The sequence below is a fragment of the Quercus robur genome, chromosome 11, assembly GCF_932294415.1.
Source record: "Quercus robur chromosome 11, dhQueRobu3.1, whole genome shotgun sequence".
In the NCBI taxonomy this organism is placed as follows: Eukaryota; Viridiplantae; Streptophyta; class Magnoliopsida; order Fagales; family Fagaceae; genus Quercus; species Quercus robur.
In genome coordinates, this window is record NC_065544.1 from 21,651,541 (window position 1) to 21,666,159 (window position 14,619).

The following is a 14,619-nucleotide window of genomic DNA, read 5'->3' on the forward strand; positions in this document are numbered from 1 at the left end:
CACAAAAATGATTATACTAGCCCAAATCTTTAGATCAATTTCGATTCAAATTTTGAGAAACGAGATCGGTGATGGAGAGACACAAAGAGACGAATTGAATTGAAACAAATTCAAAAGTTCACGGTTTAATTTGTAATTTATGAAATTATAAGGAATAATTTGAAATTCCACAAATTATAGGGTTTGTAACTTATGAAATTTTAATTTGTAGTACACTCAAACTATAAAATAATAGGATAAAATATAATTTTCCTTAAAATGTCGTAATCATAGCTCACGAAAATCTATATACCAAGGGTGCAAAATCGTTGGCGTCCAATTGCACTCCCTTTTCACTTTATTCTCTCTCAATTTGGAAAGCAAGAATCACATGCCTTAACCTTTATTCGGTGGCTGACAATTGCTTTCCCTATCTTCTTGGTCTCTTAGATTCTCATTCGCACTTTTGCTTAACCAAAAGCTAAAAATAAAATAAAAAGCTCAATGTAAATAATTAGAAAAATGTAAACTAGTCCAGGGCGGATCTGGTAGTTTAATTTTTTTTTTTTTTTTTTTTTTTTTTTCCCATTATCATATTCCTTTTTCGTGATCTTACGGATTTAGCCCACATTATGTATTTAAAAAAAAAAAACTATAGCAGCGCTTTTAAAGCGCCACTACAGCCTACACCAAAAAAATATAATAGCGTTCTGAAAATATCTACAGTGGCGTTTTTATAGCCAATTTATATAATATATAACGGCGCTTTCAAAACGCTAGGATAGATCCACTGAGAAGTCCATATATCAGCACTTTCTAGCATCAGTATCGAACCTTCGCAATATAAAATACCTATAGTGGCGTTTTTATAGCCAATTTATATATATAGCGGCACTTTCAAAACGCTAGGATAGATCCACCAAGAAGTCCATTTGGGCTCTATCAACGCTTTCTAGCATCAGTATTGAACCGTCGTAATATTGCGACGATTAGATTATACTGTCGTTTTGAGAGCACTGGTATAGACGTTTTTTTTTTCTTTTTTTTTGGTAGTGCATTAGATTACTAGAATTAAGCATCACTTTTTGTTATAAAATAAGCATTATTTCCATGAAATTTATTAAAAATCATATGTAAACTAAAAATAATATTTCAAAATTATAGTTAAAATTAAATAATAAAATAAAAAGAGTAAAAATAAATGAATAAAAATTACTTTTAGTAAAATGATATTATGTAAGACTACGTTTTTATAAAATAAAATAAAAATAGTTAATTTTTTTAAATATAAATATAATAGAATATCAACAAATGGCATAAGCTCTATAGAGTTGCGACATGCATCCATAAATATGATGTATGCATAGATGTTCTTGTGTGTGACATGTTTGCTATCAACTTTTTTTTTTTTTTTTTTTTTGACATTGGAAGTTGGAACAAGATATAATAATAATCCCGTTTGATAAAAGATTAAAAATAAAATTCTTGGTGAGTCTAAAGCATGAGTCTTTCCTAATCAATAGATTATGCGAAGGCATCCGATAGGTGTCTTTTCAAATGAAGTACTAGGTTATGCAAGGCATATACATCGACGGCTAATTAATTGAAATGACAAGCGTTCACAATATCAATCCGGTTTCATTATTCCTTTTACACGTACATAGAGTTGTGTTGTGTGAGATGTAGGTCACTACCATTGGAATAAGACTAAAGCCTAGTCTTGCAAGGATTATAAGCTTATAACAACATAGGCAAATTCACTAATTAAGCACTAGATGCATGCTAAATTCATTAGAAGCTAGAATATTAAGCAAAAGAGATTTATTAATTAGGCCAAAAATGGAGAGAGTAGGATGAAGAGATTTCATGTCAAGAGTTTTGTAATTTAATTAGTTAGCGCATCTTCTCATTTTCAAATAAAGCATCAAAGGTTCAAATTCTCCTCTTTCCTAACTACTTCCTCCATCCCAATTTATTTGTCCTGTTTGAAAAGTCGAACTTTTTAAGGGAACATCATTTATTGTCTTGTTTGCCTTATAAAAATGTATAAATTTTCAAAACTATTCTTAAATAAATTTATCAACTTTTTTTTAAAAAGAGTTATTCTTAATGAGGCAATTAAAAATGTGCTTCAATTAAATTGATTTTTTAAATATTTGTTAGTTTTCTTTTCAAATAGTTTTGAAATTAAAGTAGGGGTATAATAGGAACATTAGTAAATTAATGACTTTTATTTTTAGAAATAGGACATTATTTTGGAACATCCCAAAATGGAATAGAGAACAAACAAAGTGAGATGGAGATAGTATTAAATTTTCCAAAAAATATGTAGAGATTCCAAAAAAGTAAACCCAAATCTATCTAATTGTCAAAATTAAAGGGGGAAAGCAAGGTTAATTATAGAAATCTACCCTAAACTACAAAATTAACAACTACGGCACCAATTGTGACAATCCCTGCAAGTAGCACCCCACCATCTATTTGGGTGGTAAACTATAGCAGTTGCATGTGACCACAAGTGGGGTAAATGATAAAATATCCAATTCACAATTTTATATATATATATATATATATTATTAGTTCATTGAATTAACCAATAGAGTAAATACATATATTAATTATCAATAGTTGTACATTAATTATTTATATTAAATGAATTTATATGAGTCTTTTTATAAACTCTTTATAAGAAAATTGGAATAATAATAATAGATTTAAAATATGACATTCTTCCTCATGTTTAGTTGTTTTGTCAACAATTGACACAAAAACCATAAAAAGAAATTAAATATTTGTGAATTCACTAAAATTAATCTTATCCCTTTAAATTTCATAACTCCTTTTTGTGACATGTAATATGTGTGTGTGTGGGGGGGGGGGGGGGGGGGGGGGGGTGATAACTAACATTGTAGTATTTATTCTATATAATTAGAAAGATAACTAATAGAATAAATATGTTTATTTTGTTATATTGATTATTTTAAGTATAACAAAATTTTAATATCATTTTTCTAAGATTTATAGGAGAAAAAATTGATTTTTTTTAATATGAGGAACAATTGCTTTGAAATATAGTATTCTTGCTCAAATTTAGTTGTTTTTTGCAACAATTGAAACAATGTCCAACAAAAAGGAAAATATATTTAGAAACAAAAAATTAAGAATGTAAAGAAAAAAAAAAATTTTAAAAATTTAAAAAAATTGAAGTATATATATTTTCAATTTTTAGTACGCATGAAATATGCCTATCTATATGAGCCACTACATCAAGGAATTTTCAATTTATAAACAAATATATATAGTATGATCAAATCACTATACTATTCTTAGTGTCTTTCTATTTTGTCCATAAAATAACTAAAGATTACCATTTTTTACAAGGAAATTTTGTTATACATCAATAGTTGAGGGCGGCGATCTGAATCCTAAATGTCTTTAGTGGAAATTGTGGTATCAATCAGTTAAGCTAAATCTTATTAGAATATTAGAGAACACTAATAATAAGTTGCACCGCATATCATATGAAAACTCAACTAGTTTACATATATAAGCTTCCTTCAATTGTGCAATAGAGGTCTAAAGAGACGTTTCTCTCACAATATGTAGGGGTGTCACATGATGTGAGAGGGTGATCTCATGAGACCATCTTTAAGATACTAGCCCTCTCCTTCTTGCCTCCTCTTCCCCAAATTGAAAATATACCTAAATGCTAGAATCCCATAAATATATGTTTTCCTTAAAGAAACCACACCGGCCTAGGTGTGACAACAGAGAGATGGAATATGAAGGTAGACACAAACTTTAGAGGCAAGACCAAATCCGGCACAATCCCTGACTACTAACACCATTAACGAACACTGTTGTGGAAATACTATAATGATTCTTATGATCATATGCTATGCTAACTATGATGAAAATCATGGAATGCTTTTGTACATGATGCAACAAATTCACTCTTATATTTTCAATTGCAATAAAAAAAAATTTTGATTTGATGCCTTTGTTGTTTGTTCACTATTCCAATATGATTTTGACATTGCAGTCTACCGGTTTCGGAATTTGTCTTGCCAGTATGTGGATCGACGTGTTGTTTTTTTGGAGAAAATACTCTAGATATTTTGGGTATATTTTCAAAATGGGGATTTAAGGCAATCTTATGAACATTATAAGTTTCATTGTCAAAGAGAACGTAACATATGATCATTATAGCCATGCTAAGAATATTGAAAGTAGGGATGGCAATTTATGCCCAACCCATAGGTACCCGACTCGGTACAACCCTAAAGGGTCGGGTTTTACCCTGCCTGATAAAGAATTGGGTTGGGTTTGGGTTTTTTAAAAATAAAAATAAAAATCGAAGCGGGTCCAGGTTAGGTCCGGGTTTTGGTAAAAACTCGGCCTGAACCTAGACCCAACCTGACCCGTTTAAACTTAAAGTAAAATTACTAAAATACCTACCTATATATATGTGTCACTTATATCAAAACTCTAACCCTGTTTTCATTTCTCTGATGTCTCTCTTAGCTCAAGCCGCCGCTCTCTCAGTGCTCTCACCTCACTCTCAACAACTCTCAATCTCATTTTCTCTCAAGTCACCCCACACGGTCTCACCTATTCACCCTCACCCTCACTCTCATTCACTCACCAACCCACCCTCACCTTCACTCTCATCATGTGGTGATTGCCATTTGTTAAGGAGAAGCACAGAGGTTAGAGCAGTGAGAGTTGTGTGAGGTTTAGGCCGTGATAGGTAGAGAGGCCCTTTGGTGATGATCAGGGGAGCTCTTGGTCGTGTTGAGGTCAGGCCTGAGCTTCGGCCTAGAGGTGGGATTGATGGCTGAAACCACCGCCGATCATCGGAGATCTTGGTGGTCTAAGATAGAGAGAGGCCGAGTAGGAGTCCGAGATTGGAGATAGAGCCTTGGTAGACCAAGTTCTCCAATTTTTATTTTTGGGTTCATGTCCTATCTCAAATCTGTGAGTTTGTGTTTGTGATTCTATGAATCTATGTTTGTGATTCTATGTTTGAAAGGGAAATTCGTTTTTTTTTTTAAGATTGTATGGCCATGGATTATAAGGCCTTTAGATAAGACCCTGAAGTGGCTGGTGGAGCCTGCGGGGCCCAACGAGGTGGGTTTGCATTAATAAAAAAAAACCCATTTATTAAACGGGGTGGGTTCGGGTTTTAGGGTTAGGCCCACGGGTCGGGTTCGGGCATAAAGAAACCCGAACCCGTTGCCATTCCTAATTGAAAGAGGTTGGCAACTTTTAAATTGTCTCCCACCACACTATACCAACAAAAAAGGAAGTTGAGAAGATATGATGTGATTTTCTGGATTGTATGGATTTGAATGAATTGATATCAAACCTCTTTATGACTTGAGAGCATTGCAATTAGCAATATAATGTTAACTTTGACAAGGACATCAAAAATTTGTATGAGAGAGATTATATAACCTTAGATTATATAAATTTGATTGGATTAAATTGTATGTGTTAAGCAGGTGTGTATTGAAACCCGTATCAAAACATTTCTAAGAATTGTGATACATTGTATCCGAGAGCTTTTACAACTAAAAAGCCAACTTTCTTTTCAACTAGAGCCATGTTTGGTTTCCCAAACCAAATGTTAATACTCTGGCCATTTACAGCTTAGAACAAGCTTTTTCTAAGATACATAAATGCTTGGTTGAAAAACTTGAACTTGTTTCTACCTAAGAACATTTGCATCTCGTACAAAAATTTCTATCTATTTTAGTACAAAAACCTACTTTTTGAATTTTAAATACTCACTTTTCAAAACACTTCACATTAGATTATCTATTTTACTTTTTACACTACATTTCATTAAAATATCAATTTTTCTTAATTTTTTAAATTGTTTATCTTTTTTCACACATAACAACTACCATTCATTCTCTTCCTTCATCCTCAAGATACATAAAGAAATATTAAACAACTAAATACAAAATTAATAGTATTAGTGTAAATTTACATGGTTAAAGCATTCGCATCAATTTGTATAAAAATTGTTATCTAGTTTAGTATAAGAACCTATTTTTTTTATTTAACACACGACTTTTTCAAAAAACCCACATTAGATTATGTATTCTACCCTCTAATTTATTAAAATGTTGTATTTTTATTATATTTTAATCTTTTTTCTTTTCCTTTCTCCCGTATTCTCCCTTCCCCTCCGCCAAACAATATCGATCATCACTCATCATCAAACATTAGCTAATGAATCTACCCATAACAACCAAATCAATGATGCCCATTTGATAATCACGCCCAACCATATCCAATTCTTTACAATCTCCAATATTAAACCCTATTTGTTTAGGTAACAAAAAAAAAGTTCACAACAATAAATCAATAAAAAATGGGATACTAAAATTGAAAATTAGACTCGGGTTTATACAAATCTATCAACACTGCCCAATAGAGACACAAAGTCAAGGAGGACCAACACCTTGAGGAGAAGATCGAGGCTACCCAAAAGCGAAAATCAAATCGCTCATCAAAGATCTAAAATAATATAATAGAAAACTACAGTATCCGTGTAAATATACACTGTTAGTGTAATACAATTGTATCTTTACACAAGTTTAGACAATCTGATGCGGGTCCTTTTTATGCCATATTATGTAAATTTTATCATTTTTTTTCCATTTTAGCATGATTGATGTAAGCAAAATTTTGAAAATTATAGCATGATATGGGTCATTTGTAAGCAAAATTTTGTAAATTATATATATATATATAATTTTTTTTTTTCCCTATTATGCATGTACTAATGTGAATCTCTAATGGTCACTACCATGCTACTTTAAAAAGCATATTACCATATTGCTTAGGCTCACATAAGGAGTCAGGTAGTTTGAGGACTAACGATCTTCCATATTTCTGATATGGCTGCTGCCATAAACGGAGGAGCGAGCAATTCCTATGTACACAACGGCAACCTTTTTTAACTTTTTCTTACATAAGTTGTTAACTAACTTGAATGTTTGCTTAGACCTTATAGAGTAAATATTGTCAAATATTAGAAATTTATTCTTTTTATTTGTATTATCATATAAATATTAATTGTTTACTGTGCTCAGGCCACAAAACCAAGAACATTCCCTTTTCCTGTGTTTTACCTAGTTAAATTTTAGTAGGGGTATAATCTTTAGGAACACTAAGCAAGTTAGGCTTATGGCACATAAGGAGTGTATACACAACTAGAGAAGAACTAACTATAACTTCCTACAATTTTTTGCACTCAATTTTTTATTCTTTTGTGCATAACGAATTAAACATTTTGGATAGAAAGGGGACAGGGGAAGGCAACTTTTTTTCTTTTTTCACAAAATGGTTATCAAGGAGGGAAAATTTTAAGGACACAGAAAGCATACAAAAGTTCCTCCAAAAAATCACTGTCTAAGATTCAAAATAACTTAAGACCAAAACAGAGTTAGACTGGATAATATATCAGTAGAAACTGAAGATAATTCAGTTGAAGCTCTACAGTACCCAAAGTCAAATGACCAAACCCAAGTTTTCAACACAGGCAAGTGAACCTTACTGTCTTGGACATCACCTATGAGACAGTTAATCACACCCTAAAGGGATGGAGTCATTTCAAAATTTGGAAATTAGGATATGGATCAGCCATGAATCATGGATTCATTTCTGAGAGCACAGGTTAGCAACACTTTTGACATCTTAGGGGCATATTTTATTGGTTAGGAATCTACAGAAATGTCATTGTCAAGCAATGCAACTTCTTTTATCCCTATTTATTTTTTTGATAATTATAGTTACCACAGGGGAGGGAGGAACCCTGGATGTCATGGACACACCAAGATGTGCCAACCAATTGAGCCACAGGGCTCTTGGCATATACCATGCTTTTGGGCTTTCAATCTTTAAGCATTGCCATAGGCAGCTTTGATCAATAATCTAAAAAGGCTGAGTTGGAACAGTGTCAGACTGTAGCTTAACAGACTAGAGACTCCTGTTCCTAATCACTAGACCACGTAACTTTGCTCTGTAAAGTTGGTGTTTCATTTTTCTTACAAGTAATAAAATTATATTAAAGGAAAAAGGACAAAGCCCAGGTACATACTGGGAGTAATACAAGAGCTACACACCAAGAAAACACCTAAATTTACAAAGATCATTAAATTACAGAAAAGAACAATTGAAATTCCCTAAGGCCTTTAACCAATCGAACATCGATCTAAGAAAGAAAACTTCATTTGAAGCTATGGGGATTCAACCCCTTCAAAAGACCAAGAATTATGTTCCTCCCAAATGTACCACATAAGAAATTGAGGAATAGCATTCCACACATCAGCACTTTGATGGCCCTTGAAAGCACCTCTCCAACAAGCTAGAAGGTCTTTCACTGAAAAAAGGCATGACCAAGAGGCACTAAACACAGAAAAATCCATAGGCCAAAGGTCCCTAGCGATGCACAATGAAGACAGTGATTAATATTCTACCCATCCTTTTTGTACATACAGCCTAATCAACAATTGTAATCTTTCAGATTCAAAGATTATCCATGGTAAGTACATTACCATGGGAGGTTTTCCAAACAAAAAAGCCACCTTCCTTGGAACTTTGGTGCTCCAAATTTCTCACCAAGTAAAACCACCCTATAGTTTCCTTGTAAATCCCTATAGAAGGATTTCACATCAAATTTGTGGTTCTTGTATTAAGTCCAATACATCCTATCCATGCCTCTCACAGGAGTATGAGATGAGAAAAGAGTAACAAAAAAACCCCAATAGATTCAAGCTCCCAATCTTTCAAGGCCCATGAAAAAGTATGACACCAATGGGTCAATATCATTAAGCATATTCACACATTCAGCAACACTAGCTTGTCTATTAACCACAGTTTCAAAAAAGTTAGGGAAAATAATTTTGAGCGATTCACCAAAACGCCACACATACTTCTGTTAGAAGCATCTACCATGTCCAACTGAGAATTTCACATATTTTGAAAATCTTTTACGACTATTTCTAACATACTACCACATAAGCCAAAATTATTTTCTTGGACTCTTTCTCTGAAAATTTCTCCAGCGGCCACACAGTGTATCCATTCAACTTGTCACTCTTTAAATGCCACAAAGAGAGAACACAAGTGAGCAAAAATATCTGCAATTGCACAGTGTAGTAAAAGATAATACAATATCTTACTGCTGCTTCAATCATACCATACCAATCTACAATTACTCTCTCTCTCTCTCTCTCTCTCTAAAAGTACAATAATTTCTTTCCTTAATAAATATTCACTTGTCAAAGATTTATAAACACAGTTCCCAAAAGAGAATGGACCTTTTTAAGGTCCCTCCACAGTCCAACCCTCTAACTGCCTTAAAATAAAAACAAATACAAACTGACATTTCTCATTAACCTTCAATGTATTTTGTCCTCTCCTTCGCTAGTTACCTGATTGAAGAACAATCAAAACACCACTGACCAACCTCAAATTGCTCGTACAAAATGGGGATCAAACTTAAATCCTCAACTGATACCTAAATTGGAGGATATGGTTGTTTAGTCATTTCCTTATTGTCAATGATGGGAAACAAGTTGAACAAATATTTTCAAAGCAACCTCACTGTAACAACTATCATGCCAAAACAATTGTATCCAACAACCATACCATACATCAATGTAATAAAGCCTGAAAACTCACAAGTCCACTTCATGCCTTTGTTAAACCCAACCCAGAAGAACCTCTCACCAAAGCATTTTTTACTGACTATATCAGTTGCCCCGGGCTAAAAGCTTGGTGCAATTAATCATGACACAATGGATTATCTCCTCGGCAGTGGACGCCTTATGATATTTTAAGATATTTTGACTTTTCTCTCCTTGTCTGTTTTTCTATCGCATTATTTGCATGTATCTCACTCACTACCAACCAGCACTTTTTAAAACTCACTTAATTCCTTAAATCTGACCTCTGAAACTGTTAGCAACTTCATGTGCGTAAGCTTAGCACTAAAATCCTACCATACTGTACAGAAACACTTTGTCACCTCTTGATCTACACATTGGAGACTTAATAGGTAAAGATAACTGAGTGAATCACAGAGGATAAAGTGTCACTTTTACCACCATAGATTAGTAAACCAAATTTAAGCTGAACCAAGAGGGTAAATTAGAAATTACTAAAAAAAGAAATTAATAATCTTATAACACCTAGAAAAAATACCTTATAAGTATGACAACAAAAATGTTATTTATTAATTAATTTATTTTTTGATAAGTCATGTGACAACTAAAATTTATATAACAGAAACATTCTTAATTACTAATTGGTATAGTTTTTTTTTTAATTGAGAAATAGTAATTACCCCACATCAAGGAAAGCTTGTCACGTGGCAAATTGAAAAGGATGCACTTTATCAAAGACGATGGGAAGTCATTGGTGAACCACTAATGTACTGTCCAGAGATTTTTGCTTTGCAGGTTGGACACATAAAACCAACAGAATCTGATTGTAATTCAGCATCAACAGCCTCATGGTTGAACTCTACTCCACACCATACACAAACAGTTGTAAGCTGATGTCTCCCACCCATATTTAACATGACTTCTTCTGACTCAAACTGGACAGAGGAAGCATATTCCCTTTCCATATCTACGCTATACGTCAAATCCATGGGTACCTCCTGCAAGGAAAGAGATTCTTGCCCAGTTGCAGTGCTATACTTAAGAGGTTCTATTTCATCCAACCTCAGCTCCTCAAACCCAGTTAAATTGTCATGCCGTTGGTCAACACTGTGTAACTGATCTCCCTGTCAATAAAAATAAAAATAAAAAAATAATTAATTTTGTAAGATGGAACTGGAAAAACTGAACATCTTCATCACAAACATTGGGAAGGTAAAAAGAAGAGTTCTTTGAAACCTTACACATTGTATCAACCAATTTGCCAAAAATGAAGGAGCTAGACCATTTACATCTACAGAACATGAACATCATGACTCAACTATGTTATATAACCTAATTTACAATATACAAATGTTAAATGTACATTAAGAAGAATATGCAGCTAAATTTTGGCAAACCACTCAAATTAAAAGCAATACTAACTTCAATAAGTAAAAAACTATCCATTATGATATATTACTTTGCAATGATACATAGTCCCCAATCTATAGTACTACCTGTTGTAACCATATAACCATCAGAACACAACAGGAAAGCCTTTAGACAAAACAGTCTCACAGGCAACATGCTAAAAATCTAAGCACAATTAATTAAGCAACAATATACAAACAGACAGAACAATCCAATAAATTCCTGCATCTCCCAAGACTCACATATTAACGGAATAACTGGAAAAATATGGGTTACTATATTTAACAACAACCACATAGAAAAAGTATGGTAGAGTAGACTTCTAACAAAACAGAAAAGGTATAGAAAATCTAGGTAAAACACAAAGAGGTGATGCTCATTTTATTATTAATTGCTGGAACAACAGTGCCTCAAACCTTATCCGAGGTTGCATTGAATGTTGAAAATTTTTGCAAAAGTTGTTCTGGGGACATTGGGGAGTCAGAAACCCCATGCTGGAGTATATTTTCTTCAGAAGTTTGCTGTACAATTTCCATCACAACATTCTTGGATGGCCCTTCATTGATGCCGCCAACACCAACTTTTAGCTCGATATTATTATTGACTTCACAAGGCTTGGGATGGTCTAAAGTGCTAGTGCAACTCAAATTAATATTATCCCTATTCTCACAAATAATCTGATTTTCAAACTGAGCAACTAAATGGCCTTCAGGAACTCCCTCCTGCTCAACCCCAGAAATGTCATTTTCATTATTGACAAATGCCAAACTGTCTTTTTTACAAAAAGCTTCATTTGTATTAGCATTTTGATCTTTATCAGGTAAGACAGTCGTGGCACCCAAACAACAATCCATCTTAGAATCCACTATTTCATCAGTAGTCTTCTCCATATTTTCAGCAGTGCTAATATGCTCACCATCTAGCTGATTTAAATCTTGATCCAGAGTTCTGTCACTCGAGTCATCATCCATTTCTGGTCCACTAAGAGGAGAACCAAGATTTGTGTCATTATTAAAATTGGAAGCAGGAATTTCTTGAGTAGAAACAACATTCAATTGATTAGGAGTGGAACCACCATTGGGTTCATTATTAGGTCTAACAGTAGAAGTCTCTAGAATAGAATTCTGAGCAATTTCTATCAAAGCATCCATTTTTGAGATCCTTGAAGGAACATCATCCCTGGTTGGAGACTCGATTCTCATTGGAAGAGGAGTTGTACCAGGCACTTCTTCTACCCTCCTCACATAATTCCTCACATGAATCCCCACATGACCATTGTAACGACGCCTTTCCAGAAATACCTTATGGCAGAACTGGCATTCATACTTGCCATCTTTAATTATCACTCCATCCCCAACAGAAGAACCAAGTCTGTACCTCCTCGTAGTCCTCTGATGATAGGACAATAGGTGCTGCAGATACGTATCCTTCTCATCAAAGGTCATGCTACACTTGTGACATTCAAATAGATCACGTATTTGGACATCTGCAAGATTGTCCATTCCCAATAATGTTGCTTCCTTCGGCTGTTCGCTAGATATCGGAACTCTTGCTGCAGTTGAACTAGAAATGACTTCTTGCCTTCGGTCTTCATCCTTTTGGGTAACAGCCACAAGCTGCTGCACATCCCCCATAAACCTTATTGAATGAAATTAAAATACGCCAAAGAACTACACAAATATTTACTTACAGTTTCAGAAGTTAGTCTATAGTCCTGCTGAATATTTTCAACCATCTGACTACTGGGCCATTGTGCATCTCTAAGACCAAAAAAGGACTGCAAGTATGAAGCAGCTTCCTTGCAGGACACAAAATGTTGTCCAGTAGGGCTGTAACAATAAATTAAGAGAACATCTAAGACCCAGCAAGAAGAGGGAACAAAGATACAGAGTAAAAAGAAATAATTTAACAACCTTAGTAGTTACAGAATTTTTTATGGTTTTTAATTTAATCTCTACACCCAAATGGCACATATGACAAATAAACAGCTACACTAGAGCTGAAATGTCAACAATCATTGTCATTCCTTCTACCGAATTAACACAACTCCACATCATACTATATAGCAAAAAAGGATTCTGGGAAATGGAACTGTAGCATGCGCAAGATTCCATTTTAAATAACATCCTTTTGTTTTTATCACTTCGTATAAAGTCTGAGACATTAGTCTTAAACAAATGATTAAGTTAGGAACTCATAACGTATCATTGTAAACATAGGCTACTTTAGCTCGTATCAAGTGTTAATTTTAATTTTCCATATTTAGCAAGTTATTTTGATAATTTGATAACCGAGGCTGGGTGGATTTGAATCCTGAATGTCTCCAATGTGCCAACCACTTGAGCTACAAGGCACTTGGCAAGTTTCAAGTTGAATTCTAATTAAGTTCTCTAAAGTTATAATTTGTTGGGGGCAATCTGATGATCAAGTTTTCACACTACGTATCAGTTGTAATTCCGAGAGTAATCAAGCATTTGCAAATCAACCTAACATTCATAAGAAATTTCATTCTAAAAGAAGCGAAAGAATCCAAAACTAAGGTACAAATTGCAGCCAAGGAAGACAATCAACCAAATTGACACCTTATATATCTGCGGCAGTAAATGGAGGCGCGGCCATCACGCCTTCTGATCCCCAACAAGAGCTTCCATCCAACCGGCAACGCGTCTCCGAACGCTGCCGCGTCCACAATCTTCCTCTTCTTCCTCCTACTCCCCCACTGCCCACCCAATTCCCTCATAAAACCAAGCAACGCCTCTTCACTCTCCATCCCCACAGTCCTCCTCCGTAACTCTTCCCCAAACGGATCTTCCGCATTCGCCAACTTCTCGAGGTCCACAACGACGCCGTTCTTATTCACAATCTCCAACTTCCGATAGTCCTCTTCCAAATGCAAAGCCTTCAGCTTAGGTTTCCTCCCTCTCTTCCTCTTCCCGTTCCCGAAACTCACCTTTTCGTTATTGTTGTTGTTGTTGTTGTTGTTGTCTCCTGCGATGGAGATTGAGGAGATGGAAGGAAGGGTTAGGGTTAGGTCGAAGCGATCGAATCGAGGGTCTTGGTTGAGGAACTGCTTGAGGTGGTTGATGATGTAGCGATTCTCGACACGCTCGGGGTCGTCGGCGGGGATGGGAGGGAGTTTAGGGGTGGGGAGGAGGCCGGCGACGCGGCGGCGGTGGCCGGCGGAGATGGAGGGACGGGAGTAGGTTTGGCGACGGGAGCCGGCGGACTCGTTGAATTGGGAACGGTCGATTTTGGGAGGGAGGAGGGGGGAGGGGAAAGTGGAGGGGGAGGGAGAAGTGGAGCAGAGGGAGAGGGAGTGGAGTTCGGATTGGGAGAGTGTTGAGAGGTCTACGTGAGATAGGGAGTCTTGGTTTAGTAGAGACGGTGGTGGTGGTGGTGGTGGTGCGGTGGTGGTGGCCACCATTGCCATTTTGGGAGAGGAGGAGGGTTGAGTTCAGTGTGGAGGAGAATGTGTAAATTGCCAGCAAAAATTGGATTTCAACTTTGACTGTGAAGAAAGATTTGTGGTTTTTCTGAGGGTGGGTTT

At 35.1% G+C, this 14,619-nt stretch overlaps 1 protein-coding gene across 2 annotated transcripts; it reads right to left on the minus strand.

The window, feature by feature from the left end:
* Positions 1-9,212: 9,212 nt before the first annotated feature.
* Positions 9,213-14,619, minus strand: LOC126707702 (uncharacterized). 2 transcript variants are annotated; one of them, XM_050407558.1, is made up of 4 exons: positions 13,655-14,619; positions 12,763-12,901; positions 11,489-12,688; positions 9,213-10,786 (listed from the first exon to the last, which is right to left on the minus strand). In XM_050407558.1, the coding sequence occupies exons 1-4, from the start codon at positions 14,500-14,502 to the stop codon at positions 10,394-10,396; spliced, it is 2,580 nt and encodes an 859-aa protein (XP_050263515.1). In that variant the 5' UTR covers positions 14,503-14,619; the 3' UTR covers positions 9,213-10,393. The 2 variants fall into 2 exon arrangements, with proteins under 2 accessions (XP_050263515.1, XP_050263514.1); XM_050407557.1 differs by having other exon boundaries at positions 11,489-12,691.

Coding starts and splice junctions, on each gene's coding strand:
- LOC126707702 (XM_050407557.1), bottom strand. CDS start 14,502: ATGGCAATGGTGGCCACCACCACCGCACCACCACCACCACCACCACCG. Junction 12,902..13,654: donor TACTGCCGCAGATATATAAG/GTGTCAATTTGG, acceptor TTATTGTTACAG/CCCTACTGGACAACATTTTG. Junction 12,692..12,762: donor ATAGACTAACTTCTGAAACT/GTAAGTAAATAT, acceptor GGGGATGTGCAG/CAGCTTGTGGCTGTTACCCA.